The sequence below is a fragment of the Anabrus simplex genome, chromosome 1 (genome assembly GCF_040414725.1).
Source record: "Anabrus simplex isolate iqAnaSimp1 chromosome 1, ASM4041472v1, whole genome shotgun sequence".
NCBI lineage: Eukaryota > Metazoa > Arthropoda > Insecta > Orthoptera > Tettigoniidae > Anabrus > Anabrus simplex.
The window spans coordinates 590,266,905-590,292,012 of NC_090265.1; the positions used below are offsets into that span (position 1 = coordinate 590,266,905).

At 38.7% G+C, this 25,108-nt stretch overlaps 2 protein-coding genes across 2 annotated transcripts in view; both read left to right on the forward strand.

The window, feature by feature from the left end:
* Positions 1–10,217, forward strand: part of LOC136881080 (claspin) — a 92,002-nt gene extending 81,785 nt beyond the window's left edge. The window contains exons 5-7 of the mRNA XM_067153740.2: positions 3,461–3,645; positions 9,289–10,097; positions 10,204–10,217. Of these exons, the coding sequence (XP_067009841.2) occupies positions 3,461–3,645; positions 9,289–10,097; positions 10,204–10,217 (1,008 nt within the window). The remainder of the gene's footprint in view (positions 1–3,460; positions 3,646–9,288; positions 10,098–10,203) is intronic.
* Positions 10,192–25,108, forward strand: part of LOC136870646 (claspin) — a 121,876-nt gene continuing 106,959 nt past the window's right edge. The window contains exon 1 of the mRNA XM_067144932.2: positions 10,192–11,349. Within this exon, the coding sequence (XP_067001033.2) occupies positions 10,226–11,349 (1,124 nt within the window). The 5' untranslated portion in view covers positions 10,192–10,225. The remainder of the gene's footprint in view (positions 11,350–25,108) is intronic.

The following is a 25,108-nucleotide window of genomic DNA, read 5'->3' on the forward strand; positions in this document are numbered from 1 at the left end:
AAATCCCGGCTTTAATCTGAGAAGAGGATAAAAGAAAGAAAGGTATGAAAATGTTGTCGATAGTGATGCTTTGAGGAATATTTACGTACAATTAGAGTAAAAATGTAACATACCTTTGGCTGTATAGTCGAGGATTTTTAAAGTCGCTGGCCTGGAAATGATCTGAACAGATCTTATAATATTATATAAGCGTAATATCCCTTCTTTCTAGTACACCTTATCCAAATCACTTCTGTGACATTTCAAAACCCACATATCACACCTACAACAACACATCGGTATTGGCGGTTAACTGCTGCACTATACAATAAAATATGCGTATTATATTTTAAGCCAGTTAAAATATGGGTCGAGCAGGTCAGAAGATTATGAAGTACTATAAAAATCTCTTTGTCCCTGGAAGAATACATATGCAAACACAATATTACTTACATTTTCTTGTCACGAGGGAAGCGAAAGAAAGACTGCACATTCTTCTCTACTTCATAGTTAGTGCAGCCAAACACAGCACATACCTTTCCCCTCATGTTGAGAGGAGATATCAAGGAATGACACACGCTGCTATTTAATTATGTCAGCTCACTGAAAACGCATAAATAACACCAAAAAATTCACACACAAATACACGTGCTCTTATGACAGAATCAGTAGTTCTCAGGTCTACCCGCTAGAGAGAGCTCTAATAGTTGTCCCTCGATATCTCGCTGAGTGTCGCGTATTGTTTCTACTGTTTTTGCTGGCACCAATGGCGATCTCAGGGACACACCATCTATTTTTTCCCATATATTAAGCCATGAAACCTGAAATACTTGGTGGCGAGGACAAGGTGAAACTGATTAACAGTATCACCAGGAAAGATTTTATCCAACAGAGACATGGTGTCCATAATTGGAACCTTAAAGGACAGAGGCACAACATCAAAACTGACTAGAATATCACTAGGAAATATTCAGATTGGATAAAATGCCAATAAATTATGATGAATTTCTGACGGATGCCTCATTACCTGTGTGCAGCTTAAGTTCTCCAAGGTATTTGGCCAGCTAGTATATACGAGGGCTATTTTTTTTTTTTTTTTTCAAGGTCCGATCGGTTGCGACAGTCAAACGCCTGCGAATATATGATGAACCGCTGCGCAGATGTGTTGCGCAACGTCTCTGAAATGACCGTTATGCTCCTCACCTCAGTTCCGTCAGTAGTGTATGTGCAGCGCGCTCGTAAACATGGCTACAGCGATTGCTTCGCCCGCCAAGTGTGAAGTGCGCGGTGTAATTGGATTTCTTCAGGCTGAGGGGTGCAATGCAGCCGAAATTCATCGCCGAATAAGTCGTGTGTATGGTGAAACGTGCATGAGCGACAGCAAAGTGCGACAATGGTGCAGGAACTTTACAGCAGGGCGTACAGACGTCCATGATGCAGGCGGCCAGGGAAGGAAGCGTGTGTCAACCGATGATCTTGTTCAGCGTGTGGATCAGGCAATTCGAGAAAATCGTCGGTTCACAATTTCTGTGTTGAGTGCTTCGTTTCCTGAAATTTCCAGGTCAGCTCTCTACACAGTTGTGAGTGAGACACTTCAGTACCGCAAACTTTGTGCAAGATGGGTTCCGAAGATGCTGTCTGACCGTCACAAAACACAGTGAATGGGCGCCGCTTTAGCGTTTCTCCAGCGCTACCATGATGGACGGGATTTTTTGAACAAAATTGTCACAGGGGACGAGACATTGGTTCATTTTGAAATGGAAGAAACAAAAGAGCAATCCAAACAGTGGATGTATTCGCACTCCCCGAGTAAGCCAAAGAAATTCAAGCGAACATTCTCCAACAGAAAGTGTATGGCTACTGTGTTCTGGGACCGGAAAGGAGTTCTGTTGGTGGAATTCATGGAACGTGGTTCCACCATCACTGCAGCCGCATACTGTGCGACTATTCAACGTCTACGACGGGCAATTCAGAATAAGCCGAGAGGGATGTTGTCATCAGGCATTGTCCTCCTCCATGACAATGCTCGGCCGCACACTGCAGCTGCCACCACGAACCTCCTGCAGCGTTTCCAGTGGGACGTTTTCGATCACCCAGCATACAGTCCGGACCTGGCTCCATCAGATTTTCACCTCTCTGCTCACATGAAATGCTGGCTAGGAGGACAGCGTTTTGACACCGACGAGGCGCTGCAGACCGGCGTACAAAGATGGTTACAGGCGCAGGCGGCGACGTTCTATCAAGAGGGCATTGACAAGTTGGTACCATGCTACGACAAATGTCTCAATCTGCGAGGCGACTATGTTGAAAAATAGCTGTGATGTATCAGTAAGTGTTACTAATAGAAAAGTGTTAAATTTGTACTGCTGTTTCATTTCGTGACCAATCGGACCTTGAAAAAAAAAAATAGCCCTCGTATATAGGGGAACGTATATTACTGACAATAGGTCTAAGAGGAACTCCGTCTTTGTGGATCTTAGGAAGACCCTGAAGTCGGGAACTGTGGAAGCCTGCAGTTACAAACCACGAGAAACACCATTTGGAGTTGAGTTAGCATTAAGAAGTGGTGTTGGTAGGGTCATTCTTCAGCACATTATGGGTGGGATCGCTGAGAAGTTTCTCAGTTTTGCCGTGATAATAAATGGTGTTCATAACCACGGTAGCTTTCAACACTACCAAGTCTTTGTTTGTTTACAGTTGTTTTAGAGCATGCCACTCTTTGGAAGTAAGGTTAGGATTAGGAGGTTTGAAATGTCTGATAATGGTGATGGTTTGAGATGAATCTCCGCAGTGATATGATCCAGTAAAGGCTTTAAATAAACTTCAACACCACAGGAAGGAAGCTTAAGAGGTGAAATTGCAAAATTTAATCCCTTTACAAGCACAGACATAGAAGAAGAATCCCAATTAATGCTGGGTAGATTAACCACTACTTTAGAACTCGTGTGGAACTGAATTCTTCCTCTGGCACATCAATAAATGGTGACATTTGGTTACATGTCTAGATCTTGAAGAGGATGAAAGTAGTAAAGAAGCCATTTGAGACACAAGGTCCAGATGATTGAAAGTGTTCACCTCTAATGCCTGACCTAAGGAAAGATGAAGCTGATAAAGCTCACCTGAAACAGAATCCAGTTATTTTCTGAAAGCATGAATACATTCTCTACTGAGAGCGAAGCTCATCCTTAGTAGAATTCTATGGGTGTGTGTTGATTCAGTAGGATACTTTATCACTGCAAATTTAGGAACGATCTTGTCCTGACGTCTAACACAAAATGTTAGAGACAACAGTATACGAGTCGTTTTCATTTTAAGACATTCAAAATGTTTCATGTCATAACACTCTCCCCATAGTGTTTCATAATCTTAAAAAATCGACTTTCATAACCACTAAATAACATATCATCTTGGGGATGTAAGGACATGTAATAATTAGTATTTAATGTAATATATCATAAGTATACTTTTCATTTTATGACAGGGAGCCCTGACTGAGGTGGATCATATTCACAGTGAAACTCAGCGTATGGTACGCGAGTCTCGGGTGTCTCTACCATACCATCGACCTAAACAGCGTAGTCTTGCAGAGTTTCTTCAACGCCGACCATCAACACCCAGTGTTACTAAAGCAGTGCGGATGTCTGTTGAAGAGTTGGCAGCAATGGAGTGAGTTTGGATTTGTATTTTGATTTTGTAAGTAGAAAATAAGATATAATAAATTGTTTATTCTTTATAATCATATTTACAGCAAAGCAGATTGCTGCATTCTGTTGTGAATATCACATTTACAGCTAACAGCACTAATAGCAACATACAGCCATGAACCATACACTTACAACTGGAGATACACTGTACTCCAAAGACAGTGGTCATAGAAACATGTAGGGATGTATGTCAATAAGATGAAGTTAGACATACTCTGTATGAAACTGTTGGCTTGTCGTGGACTGAAATAAGAACTGGAATTAATAAGGAGAGAAGAGCCTACCTTGGAAGACCGGAAGGTTTTAAGATATGGAGTTTGTTGTGGCCTCTCCTTTTTAGTTGCTCTCTCTTCCCATTATGTTTCCTCCTTAGCGTTCTGTCTTTGATGTATAATGTTAATTTGTTGCTATACTTTATTTCTGGAATAGTTGCAGCACAAGTTTGTTTTTGAGCAAGTGAAGAACAACTTGGATTCTGTTGTAGTATCTGGGGTGTCATTGTGAAATGCCATGAGGGCTTTTATATTTGTGTCCAGTATTTCCATTGCTACCCCATTTGTAGATAATTTGGTTCTGGAACATGAAGAGGCTGCTGATGCTGATGAAATGGGAGATCCAATTTTGAGGTCAGAGTTTGACAGAGCTGTGAGTGACCTAAATAGGAACAAGGCACCTGGAATTGATGACATTCCCTCTGAATTACCGACTGCCTTAGGAGAAAACAGCATGGCAAGGTTATTTCATTTAGTGTGCAAGATGTATGAGACAGGAGAAGTCCCATCCGATTTTCGGCAGAATGTTGTTATACCTATTCCCAAGAAAGCTGGTGCTGACAGGTGTGAAAACCACTGCACCATTAGTTTTATTATCTCATGCTTGCAAAATTTTAACATGTATTATTTACCGAAGAATGGAAAAAAGAGTTGAAGCTGAGTTGGGAGAAGATCAATTTGGCTTCAGAAGAAATGTAGGAACACGTGAAGCAATCCTGACTTTACGTCTGATCTTAGAGGATCGAATCAAGAAGGACAAGCCCTCGTACATGGCATTCGTAGATCTAGAAAAGGCATTCGATAATGTTGATTGGACCAAGCTATTTATGATTTTGAAGATGATAGGGATCAGATACCGAGAACAAAGAATTATCTACAATCTGTATAAAAATCAGTCTGCAGTGATAAGAATCGAGGGCTTTGAAAATGAAGCAGCAATCCAGAAAGGAGTGAGGCAAGGCTGCAGTTTGTCCCCTCTCCTTTTCAATGTTTACATAGAACAGGCAGTAAAGGAAATCAAAGAGAAATTTGGAAAGGGAATCACAGTCCAAGGAGAGGAAATCAAAACCTTGAGATTTGCCGATGATATTGTTATTTTATCTGAGACTGCAGAAGATCTCTAGAAGTTGCTGAATGGTATGGATGAAGTCTTGGGTAAGGAGTACCAGATGAAAATAAATAAGTCCAAAACAAAAGTAATGGAGTGCAGTCGAATGAAGGCAGGTGATGTAGGAAACATTAGATTAGGAAATGAAGTCTTAAAGGAAATAGATGAATATTGTTACTTGGGTAGTAAAATAACTAACGATGGCAGAAGTAAGCTGGACATAAAATGCAGACTAGCACAAGCAAGGAAGAGCTTTCTTAAGAAAAGAAATTTGCTCACTTCAAACATTGATATCGGAATCAGAAAGATGTTTTTGAAGACTTTCGTGTGGAGCGTTGCATTGTATGGTAGTGAAACATGGACGATAACTAGCTCAGAAAGAAAGAGAATAGAAGCTTTTGAAATGTGGTGTTACAGAAGAATGTTGAAGGTGAAATGGATAGATCGAATCACGAATGAAGAGATACTGAATCGAATTGGTGAGAGGAGATCGATTTGGCTAAATTTGACGAGAAGAAGAGATAGAATGATAGGACACATCTTAAGACACCCAGGACTTGTTCAGTTGGTTTTTGGAGGAAGTGTAGGTGGTAATGACGGTAGGGGTAGACTAAGGTATGAATATGACAAGCAGATTAGAGCAGATGTAGGATGCAATAGTTACGTAGAAATGAAAAGGTTAGCACAGGATAGGGTGGCATGGAGATCTGCATCAAACCAGTCTATGGACTGATGACTCAAACAACACCCCATTTGTAAATTACAGTCAACATTCTTCTTCTTGCTTGTTCTCTTTGAATGACTTCCTATGTAACTCATCATCAGGATCAGTTCCACATCTGGGGCACCAGGACCATGTTGTTGAGGTGGGGGCTTGTGTACTAGTTCATCCCAAGGGCTGTGCCTTAAGAGTAGGGCCAGACTAACAAGGTGTCACCCGAGTTGCCTGAGAGATGGTTGTGCTCTTTTTTCTTCGTTTCTATTTCCTTCCTATTCTAACTTCCTTAATTTTCATATCTCTGTCCAACCAGTCTCTCTGCATTGGGTAGAATTTTTGTTTTCTGAATATGTGTGTGTGTGTGTTTTTTTTTTTGTTTTTTTTAAAATCTTTTTCGTCCTCCCCCAATCACAAGTTTTGGGTCATTGTGAGCTGCTAACAACCCACCTTTAGATACCAGGTGACCTCTGGAGTATGCATCCTACCTTGGCATATGGGGCTCTTACATGTAACTAATCTCATTATTAGACCCGTATTGAACTATGCTATGATATACTAACAATTTGTTGGTTATTTTGATCCACCTTTTCAATACAAATTACAGTTTGTGTTGCTAAGTTGTAATACTTCCTCTGATCAAATTGCCAAACTGCAGCAGCAAGCCTCATCAAATCTAGAAGCCATTTTCCAACGAACCCAAGACTTCAATTCTAGATTATCATCATGACTAATCACGCATAATGCAAAATTACAGTCTTTTTAAATAACATTATTTAGAGAGCACAATTCTTAACTAAAATTCTCAATACTGAAATGTTACTGTATTCTAGAAACCAACGCACTTCAGAAACTATGGCTCCTATATATTAACATCCAATATTTATATTTATGACTCAAATTTTAATGCCAAATTATAGTTGAATCAATTTTATTTTAACATTGCAAACAATTTTTAGCCAAATTTTCAAATTGTAAAAACTGTGTTTTGGACGTCAATGTGTTTTAGAATTAAGAGTTACTCCATTTTAACATTGCAAATCATATTGTCATAATTTTTAATGTGTATATTATTCTTGTGTTTTAAATATTGTTATCACTGAAATTAGATTTACATTCAATGTAATGAAATTTGTAACATCAATCCAAATATGACAAACCTTGAGGCAATTGTATAGGCTGATGATGCTTGTGAATAAAAGCGAAACATGTCCCGGTAAATTAGTGTTGTAACATTACAACTTATCAACACAAACTGTAATTTGTATTGAAAAGGTGGATCAAAATAACCAACAAATTGTTAGTATATCATATGGGGCTCTGCCGAAGGTTGATCAGTTACTTCTCTAGCTATTCATTGGACCTAAAACAGAACCCTCTTCTTGTTTTCTTTCTTCAAATAGTGGCACCCTCATAACAGCATCTATAATTGGTAAGAAACAAAAGCAATATACTCCAATACTTGTGGATTATGTAAGCGACAAACATCTACCTGGATTCATGGTTGATTCCAGGGTCAGTGTAAAGAGTTTTCCAGATGAAAGTCATTTCTTAATCAGTAATCTGGTTTAAGAAATTGTTGGTGTTGAAGTCGATAATCTATTAGCTTCATAGTCTGTATTGATAGTTTAAACACACAAGTATGATGGACGAGTTCTCCACCTAATCAATACTTTATTTTACATAGTGTAATACTTTACTTTACATAGTGTCAATATTATTTACATATGTAAAATAATAAATTATTTACACTATGTAAAATAAAGTATTGATTAGGCGGAGAACTCATCCTTCATACTTGGGTGTTGAAGTCGACGAGATGCGTAAACTTCATGATGGATGCATACTGATCAAGACATCGACGACTGAGCAGTCTAGATGGTTTCTAAAAGCCAGATTGTCTGGGAAAGTTGAAGTTGACATTGAGAATTACAAATCCCTGAACTCATGCAAAGGAGTTATTTTTCACTGGGATTTGATTAAGGCTTCCGATAATGATGTGATCAGAAACCTGTCTTGTCCAGGTGTATCCCATGTGAGAGGCGTGTTGGTGATATGCTACTTGATATGGATGATTTAATCCTGACCTTTAAAGCCCAAACCCTGCCAGAACAATTTATAAAGGTTGCAATGTACCGTCTGACTGTATGCCCATGCATTACAGCTCCAATGGTCAACTGATAGAGAAATTTGGCCACACCTCATGGTGATGTCATGGTTCAATGATGTGTAAAATGTGTGGGAAATGCAAGCATGCTGTTGTTGACTGCACAATACCACCTGTGTGCATCAGCTGGGATACGAGGAAATACAGTTTCAGCACAAGTATAACACCAGTACTCATTACTTTTCATTTTCTTTAAATTTGGAGTGGAAGAAATTTCAGGAGGCTCTTCTTTGTTTGTTTCTTCATATTTTCTGGTGTGTTGCAAAATACTCAGATCTCCTGAAATTTTAGGAGACCTGGCATCGCTGTTCTAAACACATGAATCCATAAATCCACCATCCATACGCAGTATCTATAATGATCAATATCGATTGTTTCTATCATTTGTAACATTGTACAAAATTTAGAGTCAAGCTTTGAAGGTTTGATTGATTGAGCTTGATTTGAACTTAAAAATAGCTCACTAAAATCTCCAAAATCAATGATTATCCCCGAAACTTTTAGTGATACTTCGTTTCACGGTGGTGAGGAGTAAGGAGGGATCTTCGCTGGTTCGGATAATACTGCCAACTGAATGGAAGTGAAATCTGAACTGAATCGATAGTATGATCGATCGGTATGAACTTTCTAAACCTTTATTATCTTAAGCCAACAACTGTGTCACACGCACACATGATAACATTTCTCGATGCGAATCTTGTTCCTAGCATGAATTCTCAGAAATATCACTTTCACTATCGTCATTACTATCTGCAGTACTATTGATTACAATCTCGTCCATGGTTATTTCCATGACACCGTTGTGCCTCCAGTATTCCTCTTCCAGTTCTTACACCTTTCTGCAATACTCCTCCCAATCTGCAGCAGATCCTGAATGGAATGCCTTGATGGTCAGTCGTCATAAGCTGCTGACATGTCTCCCGTAATATTTTCCTTACTCATGTTCAATCCTAACCTATATTTTGGCTTTGCTGTGTAAACAACAACAGTACGTAAAGTGTTGCAATTATACCGCCAGATGTCTCATGGCGATGCATAATCGATTCATAGTTTTCGTGTCAAAGGTTGCCAATACGAATGTCGAAGATAAGAGATCTACCGATTCAGCACTAGGGAGCTGAAGTATCACTAAAAGTTTTGCGGTTAATACAGTACAAGCATAGCCCCATCAATTATATATCTCTATGGTCTTAGGAGGTTGAAGAGTAGAGTTGTACCCTCAAGTATAGTGTACATCCAAACCTCAAAACGTGCATTTGTTGGAGAATATATGGACTAGTTTTATGTCATTTCATCAAATTATTTTATATGTTCTCATTCCTCAAATTTTTTTTGTGTTACAGGAAACAGTTGAAAGAACGTGCCAAACAAGCTGAAGAATTCTACAAATCAAGCTCGGAAGAAGAGGAGCCAGAGAAGCAACAATCTGCTGGAGCTGAAAAGATAACAGAGCGATCTTTTGAAAAAGAACCTGGGAAACAAGGAATATCAGCTGAGAGTTGTAGGTCACTGGAAGTACCTCTTGATGGTGGAAATCTTAGTAATTCAGTTTGTGGTGAATCTTCATTATTAGGCAATAAAGACACGCTGCTAGGACATGAGGGACATTTGCCGTTATTGTGTCATGAGGACTTATCTGTCACAGATGAAAAAGTCATCTCCCAAGCAAATGAAATAATGAATGCTGCAGTACCATCTGAAACTCGTTCATTCTTAAAGGATGTTCAAACACCAAAGTTTAATTCTGAGGTAAATAATACTGGTAGTTTGACACCCTCTGCAGATAAGAAAGATGTTCCTCAGAGTTTTTTTAATGAAGATAATTCAGCTGAAATTGAAACATCGACTTTTAAATCTAATGTTGAAGAAAATGAAAGTATGAATACATCAGGAGTTGGTAAAACATTTTCCATAAGTGAATGCAACATTTCTGAGCCTGGCATTACTGTACAATGTTCTACGCCTTTTGAAAACTCTGTGTCTTTAGAGAACAATTTGGGTGAATTTGTGGACAATAGTGAGAATATTACAGACACTCTCAGTTTGCTGGAAGACACTAGTATTTCTCAGCCTGTTGATAGGCCAAAGCAAGCTTCTGACGACAGCATGCCTCTTTTGTTGAAATTCCAGGATGATTCTGGTATACCAGATGGTAATAGAAGTGTTGAAAGTATTCCCACTGAAGGGAAAGGGAAATGGTTGAAAAATGATAGAGGCTTGAGTTTTTTTGTTGTGGATCGTGATAAATCAGTAAACAGTTCAGAGAAAATAAAACAAAAAATGGACACAGTCAGTTTTGACCCTTATCATGCAAACTCTGAGGATATGGTGCTACACCTCTCAGAAAATATAATGAATGACTCGAGTTTGGTTCCACTTCAGAATTGTTCTGAAGGTGATAATTCAAAGAAATGTGAACGATTTAACTTTAAGAAGAATCTATCGGAATTATTGTGGAAGGAGAGCTGGAATACTTTGGCTGTTAATAAATCTGAGGGTGACAAAACTGACTCGCAAGAATCCAATCAGAGAAGTAGATCTATCAGTGACACTACTGTAAATGATGCTGAGCGTGCAAAAATAATGTTGGAAGGTGATGATGCTAGAAGCATGTGTTCAAATACTCTTAATAGTGTGAGTTTTGAACCTGTAGATTCAAATAATAGTATATCTGAACAGTCTGTTGTTAGAGAGAACTGTGGACAGCAGAGTCTCAGAATGATGCTAGAGGGCGAAGATGCTGTTAGCATGACTCCAGTAGATGAGAAGAAAACTAATATTTTGGCTGAAAATGATGATGAATCAAAATCTCAAGATGGGAATACTAGACACAGAAGTGATGTGGAGTTACCAAATGTAGTGTTAGAAGGAGAAGATGCTAGAAGCACTTTGGATACATTCAAGGAGAAGGAAATCGTGTATGAAAGCAAAATAAAAGATGTATTAGAAACTTCTGATAAACATTCATGTGACAGTGGTGATAAACTGTCTAGGGAATATGAGTGTGCTAACAATACAGAAAATAGAAGTGTTGCTGTTGGAATACAGAATGAAGTTGATAATACAGAGGAAAGTTTCAGTAAAATATGCAAGACACCAGAAATGAAGACTGAGAGGGAAGAAGTTAAGAAAGAAAATGATACTTCAAATTCATTGTTTTTCAGTAAAATATTATGTGGTGAAGTTCTTCCCAAGGGTGAGAACCTGAATGAGAAAACCCAAGACTCTAGTCACAATACTACTCCAGCTAACAAATTTGTCCCTCGCCTGACGGGTAGTCCAAATAAATTAATCGATCTGGATTCCACTCCAAGTTCGTGTGGTGTACTGGCGCTCATGAATCGCTTCCTCAAACATTCCACCATGAAGAAACCAAAACCTGAACCGAAAGTTGTTGACATAGGGTAAGTAACAGATTTGTATCTGTCATTTCTGCTACAGTAGAAGTCTGTTATAGCGAGAATTCATAACGGTGAAAATTTACTCGCTATAGCGGATTGTCGTTATATCCGATTTTTTGTAAAAGTCGGGAAAACCCCCATACACATTAAAATCAGTGTGAAATAGCAATCGATTTGTTCAAAACTTGTGATTTCGCGGATAATATCCACACTACGACTTACTTGTGTGTTTTTTGAAATCCGATACTACGTGAAAGTGTGTGTTTAATTTCATTCTGAAAAATATATATATATCTGCATATCTCCAAATCCAAGACGACCCCCACTTTTTCCTTCAAAAAATTTTAATCAGGCTTAAAAAGTGCTTTGTAACATCATATAAATGTCCTTCTTATACAGTACCCTTTTTAGACTATTTGTAGACGCCGAGCATTGGCTTTAGTTATGCCGTATTTTTTTTTGCGGCAGTACAATTATGCTTTATTTCAGCGGGTTTAATAACCATTAACTTAAAATTGGCATCATAATAACAAAGGGAACTCGTTGAAAGTTTACCGGCAATACACATTCCACGTGTCTCTACAATACGACGATCCATCAGGAGAATATTCTTGCTTACTATAAAACTATTATTTTCACTCAGGCACTACACGCACGTCTTGCTTGCCAGATTTGGCCAACTTCAGCGGCTAACGATGTACAAATAGGTCTTAATCGCGGACTTTGAAAGTCAACGAACGAGTTTATTGTGCCGCGGTATGGCAATTCTGCCCTTACATTTTTGTGCACATACCTCACAGTTTCATCTTCGACTTCTTTAACCCTTTGGGAGTCAAGTTGTTTAGCCCACTGCACACCCCACAATTTAGGTTTTTGCACATGTTTGTAAAACAACCCTCAAGAGGCATTATATTTTAATGAAAAGAATGAATTTAACACAGTGTGTTAACAACACATCAAACAACTAGTTTAAGCACAAAAATTGTGAAACATCATTCTTAGTAATGTTTTTTGGTATGATAATCCTCAAAACAAGGTACAGGGCAAAGAGTTTTGTTGCACTCCTTACAATGGTAGATAGTCCTTGTGTTCCTTTTCTCCCTTCTTGATGTGTGAGCATACACATGGCACACTCTTGAAGGTAGTCTTCTTCCTGGTTCGTTTGGGGGGGATAAGGGAAAGAAAATGTCAGTGAGTTAGCCTTGTCGGATTATCCCTGCTAGACGGACGACCACCAGAAATAGATGAAGTTCTTGTAGGCCCTGCTTCAGTTAGCGAACGAACAACTTCTAGTCGAAACGATTTCAGTGACCTCTTGTTTCCTTTCAGAATCCTCTGAATAAAGAAACAATTCAGTATTATCACTTCCAAGAAATGGAAAAACAATTTCTTGTACCATTTGATCGACCTGTGAGTGGACTGGACAGTAGTAATCATCTGGTCGGATCTATCAACAAACCCCATTTTCTTGTTGTAAGCACCAACACACACTAGTATCTTTCGTTGTTCTCCCGTGCTGTAATCTGTTTTCCCCGTATGAACCATTCCACTTGAATGTGTAGTTGTGAGCATGCCAACTTCCCTCCTATCCATCCCCTCGTTTCAGTTTTCTAGAAGCACTTGGCAGGCCTTTTCGATTTTTCCTTACTGTTCCACAAGCATGTGTTTTTTGCGAGTGTAGAGTCTCAAATAGCTCTGAGCTTGTGTAATAATTGTCAATATATGGGGTATGGCCCATATTCAAATAGGGATTCATCATTGTCGTAACTACTGTCGAAGACAACCCAAGTCTGCAATCAATAAGTTTTGTAGTAGCTCCAGTGTACAAGATAATATCTAAGATATACCCGGTAGCACAGTCACATAACACAAATAATTTCAGGCCAAATCTGTTCCGTTTCGAAGGTATGTATTGTTTGAAAGACAACCGGCCCTTGAACAAAACAAGACTCGTCAATACAGACATCTTGAAATGGATGGAAAAGAGATGGAAAAATCTCTTTTATATGTTCCATAACAGGCCTAATTTTGTACAGTCGATCCCCTTGAATTTGTAAGGAATTATCACTGAAGTGAAGAAACTGTAGGATTGCTTTGTAGCGGTTACAAGACATCAAATGGGAAAAGATGGGTAGGTGAATAAGAGGATCTGTAGACCAGTACTCGTCTATTTTATGCTTGTTTACATGGCCCATAAGCAAACTAATTCCTGGAAACAGATACATTTCATCAACTGTGACATCATTTCATTTCTGTGCTCGGGCTTGGGGTGAAATGTTGGTCTTCCTATTCGTAAATTGTGACTGATATAAATTAGTTTCTGCAGCTATTTTCTGTACTAATGTCACTGGGAACAATTTTTTGAAAATGTCAATTTCTGAAGAATGTTTCGTCAGTGAAACATCCTGAATTCCTGAATTACTGTCATCAAAGTTAAAGGCGGTTGGCGTGAATTGGTTAGTTATAGTCTCGTCTTCCCAAACCATGTGATTACTAGGCACTTTATTTACCTTCTTTCGCTTCGGACATGGTGGCTCTAAGACCTCATCCTCACTTTCATTTAAGTCTTCACCACTTGATTTATTTCCAGTATTACGTCCTACATCGTCTTCATCACTGTCTTCAAATACTGAACAATCACTTTCATCATTCATGAGAATTTCACGAACTGTATCGTCGCTTGTAAGCAAGTCAGCTCGACTTGGTGCAGCCATTTTCAACTGTTTGCAATTGACTCGCTAAAGCTGAAGACATCTGCTTAAAAACATTTTATTTCCAGCGCTCCCCGTGATGATAACAATAACCTAACGACTTCAGAGAATAGCCAACAGATGTCGGGAGCTATCCGTTTTTGAATCGTTGTCCAAAAAGACATACAATTACGAAGATATATCACTTCAAATTCCGACATGCAATATATTGCGCCGTAACCACAGGGGCACTTACCGCTACACGCAATATATTACGCCGTGACCTTCAAGGGGTTAAAGCGTCCTTGTTGCGGGCCACTGAATAAATTTTTTATGTACGCATTTTTAAGCTATCTTTGTCTTCACGGCAACACCGAATATTGGCTTTAGTTAGGCCTTTGCCGTATTTTCTTACGGCTGCACAATTATTATACATTTCTGAGTGTTCAATAGCCATTAACTTAAAATTGGCATCATAACATCGACGAGGACCCGTTGAAACTTTGCCGGCAATGCCTGTTCCACACATCTTTACAATACGGCGATTCATCACAAAAATATTCCTGCTGTCTATAAAACTTATTTTACTAAGCGTCGGGTACAGCAGACGCGTTATAACTCTGCTAGCCGTGGCCAAACTAAGAATTCGAAGTCTCGCATGTTTTGATGCCATTCTGCAGATTTAAGAAACAACTTTTTTTAGAGGATAATATAATGCCATTCTCTGTTCACTATTTCGTTACACAAAGGCATTGTACAACCGGTCGCCACGGCTAGCGATGTGTGATAAAGAGGCAGTCGTTTATTGTCAACGAGTTTTCGGTGGGCGCGGGGGGTGTGAAAAAAAACTGTGTGGTTACTGCGGTACCGTAATTGCCAGTGGTGTTCATTACTATCAGGCCACAAATGCAAAGCGAACCTTGCTTGATTTTTCACATGAGATTCTGAGAAAAAAAGTCTTCTTGGATTCGGAGAAATACGGTATCACTCCAGAGGCTTCTGTGGCAAACATTTCAGTTTACTTCTTCAAATGGCATCACCTAACTTAAACGTATATGTATCATGAAAACCTATTAGAAACGCATATAGAGAAATGATAACCTCCTCGCTAAAAATTGACATGGGAATAGCTTTCCAAAATTTAACTAGACGCGAAGAAATATAAATTGTCCTCTGAAATCAGTGATGTACCCTGCCATATCTTGAGGTGTATCACATTCTTACTTAATTTCAGTGTACGGTATACCATTAAAATTAAGCGATCGTTTACTTCAGACTTTATTTTTAAGTTAACAACTGCTATCAGCCGCGTTATTTATGCATTTATTACGAAAACGTGTTATCCTCTTTCATTTTGAATTTTCTTTAGAGAACAGCAGTCCACGGGTATTACTAATCGACTCCAATATCGCCTTTGAACGTTGACGAGAGAGCTCGCAAATGCAAAACAAAGGTGCGTAAGCTGCTATCTCAGTAAAGCGGCGTCACAGTAGTGTAATGTATCAAAAACATATCAGATGTAAGACCTCTCAGGCGTTTGCTCTATTAACCAGCGTTTCGTCTTAGGTCTGACACCAGACTTATCAGAGTGGGATGGGTCAGACCCCACCCACTGACGCCGGGGTGCATGCAGGTGAACTCGTCAGAAGCCCTTACAAGAGGCACAGTCTGACAACTGCATACGGGGGATAAGTCTCCACAATGGATTTATTGCCCGCCTAGCAGTTTTGAATGGAAAATTCCAAATTCCCATGGAGGGAACCAGACATTTTTCACCAATAGAGCAAATGCCTGAGAGGCCTTACATCTGATATGTTTTGGATACATTTTTGACATGCTCTATTGGTGAAACATGTCTGGTTCCCTCCATGGGAATTTGGAATTTTCCACACTAGTGTAATTCGAGTTTTGATTTCTTCAAAGAAATAACACTTAGGTTTCAGTTTTTACTGGACCACCTTATTTCTTAGGATTAGAGCGGTTGTCGCGGGGTGTGTACTCGAGCACCAGACAAAGTGCTTGGCTAACTGGATTATAGGACCTCTATGCATCTAACTTTGGTTGTCAGGTAGTATGCCAGGTATGCATTTTCTTTCTCTCTCAATAATATACAAATAACAAGGACGTTCGGTCCCAAAATTCTGCAAACCCATGTCAAAAAGGCACTATCATGCAAGTTAACATAATATATGCATCAAAGTCAGAAGGAAAGTTATATAATCCAATATAAATGTCCAATTATTCGCTATTAAATCCAAATTGTCAAAATATGCATTATGCATGAATTTTCTCCCAAAAAGGCCCAAAAAACGTGCACGGAAAAAGTGCGGTTGTTTGGAATTGATTAGTCATAAAACGAATATTTGCAAAGTTTCAAAAGTGTAACAAGCTTATTTAGGAACGTGCATTTGCATGGAAATCCGGGTTCTAGTGATCACGAAGCAGTTTTTGTCACAGTTAAAAATAAATGTGATTGAAAACAAGGTCATAGAAGTAGGACTGTTAGTGCCATATGGCTAACACAGCCATGAGGGAGTTAAAAATAAGTAATTATGATCAGTGGAAAATGGTAAATAAAAATGTAAACAGACTGTGGGATGGGTTTAAAGCAGTTGTTGAGGAATGTGAAAATAGGTATGTATCTTTAAAGGTGGTAAGGAATAGTAAAGGACTGCTATATTATAAGAGAGAAGTAGAGAGACTAAGAAGGAGGTTTAGGTTAGAAAGAAATAGAAATGGTTGTGGAAGTAAGGAGAAATTACTAGGAAATTGAATCTAGCAAAGAAGTCAGCTAAGGATAACAGGATGACAAGTATAATGGGCAGTCATACAAATTTTAGTGAAAAATGGAAGGGTATGCATAGGTACTTTGAGGCAGAAACAGGTTCCGAGAAGTACATTCCAGGAATCTTTAATGAGCAAGGGGAGTGTGTATGCGAGGATCTACAGAAGGTAGAAGTATTCAGTCAGCAGTATGTGAAGATTGTTGGTTACAAGGACTAATAATAACAAAGTATTGGAATTTACCTATGATAACAAAGACATTTACAATGTACAGTAGTATACGAGTAATATCCTATTAGAATTTAGTGTGATTATTTTATTATTATAAAATATTTGTGTAGTACTGGTGTAGTAGAAGTATCCGTAGAAACTCTTACTAAAATACTGTTGTTGTAATTAGAATAGGCTTAATTGCAGTTTGGAATTGTGTAGTTTTTGTGTATTACTTTCGATATTCAGTAATTAACAGCAGTTTTTATCCTGTCAGGGGTTGTAGGATTAAAAAAAATAGAACACGATTAAGTAGTATTGTAGTGTAGTCGTATATTAATTACCTTATTGTTGTGTACTATCCCAGCCAATATATCCCTCCGTTCATTTATTTTTTGCAAATAAGTTATTTTATTTTTAATTTCATTTTTTTCCCCGTAAAGAATGGCTAAAGAGCGCGAGTGTACTTACTGTGGGTGTGGCGAGGCATTGAGGGGTATAAGGGAGGAGTTGGAAAGTTTGAGGGAGATAATTAGGATTCTCACAGAAGACAGGAAGGAAGATAGGACTCCCTCAAACAATGTACAGGTTACAGTAGGTGTACAAGAGGGAGGGGTAGGAAAGGGAGGACTTGTAGAAGACAGGTGGTCTAATGTTCTAGGGGGAAGGAGATTGCAGGCTAAGGGCTCTATTCAGGATCAGAATTCAGGACAGGTGTCTGTGTGAAATCAGTACGAGTCACTCCAGGTAGAACAACAGAGGGAAGATGAGGGACAGGGAACTGTTGGTGAGATGTGTGGAAGTAGGAGGAAGGGAAAAGGTAGGAAAGAAAAATGTCGAGTAGAGGATAGGAAAAGACAGGTGGAACAGGGTCATGGGAAGGAGAAAAGGGAGGAGGAAGTAGCTTCTGCAGCTATCAGGAAAGATAGGGCTGACCAGGAGGGGAGGGGATCAAATGAGGTGGCTAGGGTTGAGGCTCTGGTCATGGGGGATTCCATTGTTAGACACGTGGGGAAAGTGTGTGGAGGAAAGGGAACCAGGGTAGAATGTTATCCAGGAATTAGGTTGAGGCAGATGTTGAGGAAAGTAGAAGAGAGGGAGGAGGGGAAGGAGAAGGTGGTAGTGTTTCACGTTGGTACCAACAATGTAAGGCAAGCTGATATAAGTACCAACATAGTTGGAGATGTGTGGGATTTGGTAAATGCAGCACGGGTGAAGTTAAAGAAAGCGGAGATTGTTATTAGTGGAATACTGTGTAGAAGGGATACTGACTGGGAGGGTGATTGGGGATTTAAATGAGACTATGGAGTGGGTATGTGGGAAACTGGGAGTGAAATTTTTAGATCCTAATGGGTGGGTAGGAGATAGGGATCTGCGCTCAGATGGCCTTCATTTAAACCGCAGTGGTACGTATAAGTTAGGAAATTTGTTTGGAAGGGTAATAGGGAGGTACATTCAGTGAAAGGGGATGGCCTAGGGAGCGGTGATGAGGGAACAGGGAACTGGAAATCAAGTAGGGATGACATAAAATTGTTAGTGTTGAACTGTAGAAGTATTGTAAGGAAAGGAATAGAATTAAGTAATTTAATAGATATATATATTTACCAGATATTGTAATAGGAGTTGAATCATGGCTGAGAAATGATATAATGGATGCAGAAATTTTCTCACGGCACTGGAGTGTGTATCGTAGAGATACGATAGGAAGGGAGGGAGGGGGAGTGTTCATTCTGGTGAAAGAAGAATTCGTAAGCTACGAAAAAGTTAAAGATGAGACACATGAAATTCTAGGTGTAAGGCTCATTTCCAAAGATAATAGGCAACTTGATATATTTGGAGTGTACAGATTGGGAAAGGGTAGCACTGACGCAGATTCGGAATTATTTGATAGGATGGTCAGCTATGTAGGAAACGACATGGAAAGAAATGTGATTGTAGCGGGAGATCTGAATTTGCCAGATGTCAATTGGGAAGGAAATGTGAACGACAGAAAGCATGACCAACAAATGGCGAATGAGTTAATATGGGAAGGACAGCTGATTCAGAAAGTGATGGAACCAACCAGAGGGAAAAATATCCTGGATATGGTGCTGATAAAACCAGATGAGCTCTATAGGGAAACTGAAGTAATAGATGGTATTAGTGATAATGAAGCTGTTTTTGTGGTAGTTAAAAATAAATGTGATAGAAAGGAAGGTCTTAAAAGTAGGACTGTTAGGCAGTACCATATGGCTGATAAAGCAGGCATGAGGCAGTTTCTAAAAAGTAACTATGATTGGTGGAAAACGGTAAATAAAAATGTAAACAGACTCTGGGAAGGGTTTAAAGATATTGTTGAGGAATGCGAAAACAGGTTTGTACCATTAAGGGTGGTAAGGAATGGTAAAGACCCACCTTATTATAATAGAGAAATAAAGAGACTAAGAAGGGGGTGCAGACTGGAAAGAAATAGTTAGAAATGGCTGTGGAAGTAAGGAGAAATTGAAGGAACTTACTAGAAAATCGAATCTAGCAAAGAAGGCAGCTAAGGATAACATGATGGCAAGCATAATTGGCAGTCATACAAATTTTAGTGAAAAATGGAAGGGTATGTATAGGTATTTTAAGGCAGAAACAGGTTCCAAGAAGGACATTCCAGGAATAATTAATGAACAAGGGGAGTGTGTATGTGAGGATCTTCAAAAGGCAGAAGTATTCAGTCAGCAGTATGTAAGGATTGTTGGTTACAAGGATAATGTCGAGATAGAGGAGGAGACTAAGGCCAAAGAAGTAATCAAATTTACATATGATAACAATGACATTTTCAATAAGATACAAAAGTTGAAAACTAGAAAAGCGGCTGGAATTGATCAGATTTCTGGGGATATACTAAAGACAATGGGTTGGGATATAGTACCATATCTGAAGTACTTATTTGATTATTGTTTGGTCGGAGGAGCTATACCAGATGAATATAGAGTTGCTATAGTAGCCCCTGTGTATAAAGGAAAGGGTGATAGACATAAAGCTGAAAATTACAGGCCAGTAAGTTTGACATGCATTGTATGTAAGCTTTGGGAAGGCATTCTTTCTGATTATATTAGACATGTTTGTGAAATTAATATTTGGTTCGATAGAAGACAATTCGGTTTTAGGAAAGGTTATTCCACTGAAGCTCAACTTGTAGGATTCCAGCAGGATATAGCAGATATCTTGGATTCTGGAGGTCAAATGGACTGTATCGCGATTGACCTGTTTAAAGCATTTGATAGGGTGGATCATGGGAGACTACTGGCAAAAATGAGTGCAATTGGACTAGACAAAAGAGTGACTGAATGGGTTGCTATATTTCTAGAAAATAGATCTCAGAGAATTAGAGTAGGGGAAGTTTTATCTGACCCTGTAATAATTAAGAGGGGAATTCCTCAAGGCATATTATCGGACCTTTATGTTTTCTTATATATATATATAAATGATATGAGTAAAGGAGTGGAATCGGAGGTAAGGCTTTTTGCGGATGATGTTATTCTCTATAGAGTGATAAATAAGTTACAAGATTGTGAGCAACTGCAACGTGACCTCGAAAATATTGTGAGATGGACAGCAGGCAATGGTATGTTGATAAACTGGGTTAAAAGTCAGGTTGTGAGTTTCACAAATAGGAAAAGTCCTCTCTGTTTCAATTACTGCGTTGATGGGGTGAAAGTTCCTTTTGGGGATCATTGTAAGTATCTAGGTGTTAATATAAGGAAAGATCTTCATTGGGGTAATCACATAAATGGGATTGTAAATAAAGGGTACAGATCTCTGCACATGGTTATGAGGGTGTTTAGGGGTTGTAGTAAGGATGTAAAGGAGAGTGCATATAAGTCTCTGGTAAGACCCCAACTAGAGTATGGTTCCAGTGTATGGGACCCTCACCAGGATTACCTGATTCAAGAACTGGAAAAAATCCAAAGAGAAGCAGCTCGATTTGTTCTGGGTTATTTCCAACAAAAGAGTAGCGTTACAAAAATGTTGCAATGTTTGGGTTGGGAAGAATTGAGAGAAAGAAGAAGAGCTGGTCGACTAAGTGGTATGTTATACTTGATATCTATGCCTAAGTGGTATGTTCCGAGCTGTCAGCGGAGAGATGGCGTGGAATGACATTAGTAGACGAATAAGTTTGAATAGCGTTTATAAATGTAGGAAAGATCACAATATGAAGATAAAGTTGGAATTCAAGAGGACAAACTGGGGCAAATATTCATTTATAGGAAGGGGAGTTAGGGATTGGAATAACTTACCAAGGGAGATGTTCAATAAATTTCCAATTTCTTTAAAATCATTTAGGAAAAGGCTAGGAAAGCAACATATAGTGAATCTGCCACCTGGGCGACTGCCCTAAATGCAGATCAGTATTGATTGATTGATTGATTGATTGAATGAGATACAGAAATTGAAAACTAGAAAAGCAACTGTAATTGATAAAGTTTCTGGGGATATACAAAAGACAATGGGCTGAAATATAGTACCATATCTGAAGTACTTATTTGATTACTGTTTGCATGAAGGAGCTATACCAAATGAATGGAGAGTTGCTATAGTAACCCCTGTGTATAATAAAGGAAAGGGTGATAGACATAAAGCTGAAAATTACAGGCCAGTCAGTTTGACTTGTATTACATGTTTGCAAAATTAATAACTGGTTCGATAGATGGCAGTTCAGGCTTAGGAATGGTTATTCCACTGAAGGTTAACTTGTATGATTCCAGCAAGATGTCGATGGCTTAGAGCACACGTGTTAAGTACATTTTTGGGGTAAAATGTGTTAAGTGCACTATATGAATTCTGGGAGGCTTATGTTCATTGTGCACAAATGTGATGAGTGAAATACAGTGAGTTATCTAAGTTTTAGAGATGACAAATGTTTTTATTACCCTCCCCATGTTCACATACCGGTATGTGATAAGCGCATTTACCTCTTTTGCACATATAAGAGCTAGTAGACAAATTACAACATCTGTGCTTCTGAGTTGATAGAGCCTTACATGCATACAACATTTGTATTATTAGATGTTGCATTGTTGTTTTGTCAGTGTTGATGGTCATTGTTGAAAAGAGTTCTAAACGCCTGTTTCCAGTAGTATTTTTGATTACTGGTGATGTGCATTTGTGTCAGTAAAATGAATTCACAGGGTAGGAAGCTGGTTGAAATGGTGGTAGTTCGTCGAAATGCAGGTATGAAAATATGATTTATTTGTTTATTCTGTACGTTGTGATTATTTAATCCATCCCTGGAACTGGCAGACATAGTATTATAATGACTGCAATTATTTTCTAGGTATAAGTGTAATGAAATCTTCAACGAGACAATGCGGTTCGATTTGTGTGCTGAATACTGGGGTCTCGCAGATAACTGCTGACAGAGATATATTTGAGCCCTTAATGGTACAAAAGAGCTTTGCTCAAAAGGAGAAGAAAATATCTCGCGAGTTTCACTTAACGAAATTTAAATGGTGAGAGGAAGCGTGTTTGCTTGAAGTTCTTTTGTGCACCATTATCCATAAGTCACTTAGTTGTTGAACATACCATGAAGAAAATCAGTGACTCGGACTGTATACTGCATGTGATGGTAGATCTCAGAGGCATTAGTCACATAATGCAACCTATGAAGAACAAAAGTAACGTAAAAGCTCACATTGATTTATTTCCTCATGTAGATTCCCATTACTATCGTAGAGATTCGAAAATACTCTACTTAGAACCCGTTTTGAATTTAACCATCATGTACCGCTAGTATCTAGACAAGTGCTGTCAAACGGAGGGTATCACGCCTGTCTCTTTTTTGTTTATCGAAGAATTTTCAATTCGTACAGTCCACCATTGCCCTTTCGCATTCCAAAGAAGGATCAGTGCTCTAAGTGCAATGCTTACCAAGCAGCTACCGATAAACTTCCTTCACAAGAATATTGGGTTTAACACAAAAAGTGGGAAATTCAGTCAATTGATATAGATGGTGATTCCCATAGGGAACCTAGTCTCTCAAAGTGCACTGGCACTGCCCCATATAGCTTAAAATGAAATAGCCTACGCAGTGGCCTCCACAGTATGCACTAGCAATGCGTCTTGGTGTGTGTGCTATTTACCAACTGATTAGCCCAACTTAGGGCACTGGGGAGAAACGTTGGCAACCAGGAATGAGTTAGCTGGAAAATTTATAATGTCCAATAACGAACCATTTATATTGGTATTACGTTCAGTCAATGCGAATGAAAGCTGACGACAAGCAGCGAGCCACTGATGATGGACGCATCAATCACATTTGACCTGCAAGCTATCCTGAGTGTACCATATGCAGGTGACTGTGATGTTTACTACAAACATATAGCTAAATGTTTACAATTTTATTATAATTAATGCCAGCCAAAATGATGCATTTTGTTATATGTGGAATGAATGCAATGGGAGGAAGGACAACGGAGAAGTTGGTAGTTGTCTCCTAAAATACATCTTCAGTTTACCGGGCTCTGTTACGCATTTAGCATCATTCAGCGGACTTGGTGCTCTTGCAATGATGTATGCAGTAAACAAAAAGAGAAACTTGGGTTGGGTACAAGTGACCTGAAGTTCATGGAATTAATTCATTTTCATTATTATCTCGAGGTTGACTCCATGCACACAAAAATTCAAAAGAAGAGAAAACACGTGCAAGTGTACTCTACCCGTGAATGGGTGCTTTTGATTTCAGCATCCAGAATTAATCCTCACCTTTATCAAGTTGCTGTGATGAACCATGATGAGTTTTACAACCTGAAGGAATTGGCAGAGAAAGTTTAAACAATGTCACAGTTAATGTTGATGGTGAAAAGGTCAACTTGATTAAAAAGAAAAAAATTAGGGTCCAGAAGAAAAAAAACGTTCATTATTCAATATAAATATGATCTTTTTGGATGAAACTTTTTCCAAAATAGATGTAACACAGTGTCCCAGAAAGAAGACAAGGTTGCAGGAACAAGTGATGGTGAACTGGGAGAATATCTCTCTAGTGCGAGTGTACAACCGTAAATTGTCCGTAAGTGAAAATAAGAAAAAAGAGCTCCTGTCATTGCTGCCAAGTGGAGTGATCCCACAGCAATACAGGCATTTCTTCGAAGAGCTTCCGACAGCCAAAAGGGTTTCGTGTGAAATATCAGAGGAGGAAGACTGATATTAATTATGTATATTTGAATTTCATTTAACGATCATAACCTTTCTGTTCATATTCGTGTTTAAGGGCCGAATTCATAGTCAGCACTTATACATAAGTGGAACCCTTAAGTAATAAGGAATCACTTATAATAAGTATTCACTTATGAGTTTACATTTCATAGACAGCACTTACAGAGCACACTCATTGATACAGTAAGTATCACTGGAGATGTGGCTATGCTGTATATTATGCCCATGCTTCCTGGATCGTGTAGTTCTGGCTACCGAACAGTGGGATGATCTATTGTGTTTTGTTTATCGAAGGACATCACGTGACCGCGCGCGTAATTTTTGAGGTTAAAAGATCGTCTATGTTGTATTTGGATATCAGATTGGATAACAAAACAGCGAGCTGAGACGACACCTGCAAGAACTTGCGCGCGTAATATAGAACAAGCAGACCGACGCAGTTTCTCATCAGAATATGAATGAGGTGGGAAAAACTTGTGGGCAGTGCAAACTACGAAAATGCCAAGAGTCTAATTTTCTTCTTAATATGTTTATAGTTATCCGGGTACTCGAACCTATACAAATATTCATCCAGATGTAGAATATCTAGCTTTACAACGCTTTTAATTATTTGACAAGTATATCCGTAGCCGTTACCTTGTAATAGGCCTAATTACTCCCCCAATAAAATGTAAATAGTATGTTTTGATGTGCGATGCCATAATTTCAGGGACTTTTGATATAATCTGGCAAACGATTGTTTGACTAACCTGATATAATTAGCACAAATAAACCTTAAAATAAATGGTGGTAGTGCAACACGTTAATTTTTCATATAACTTGGTACAGTTCTTTACTGTTTCATAGGTCTACAGTCTTGTAACACGTTTCCAATTAATTAATTAATTAATTAATTAAGC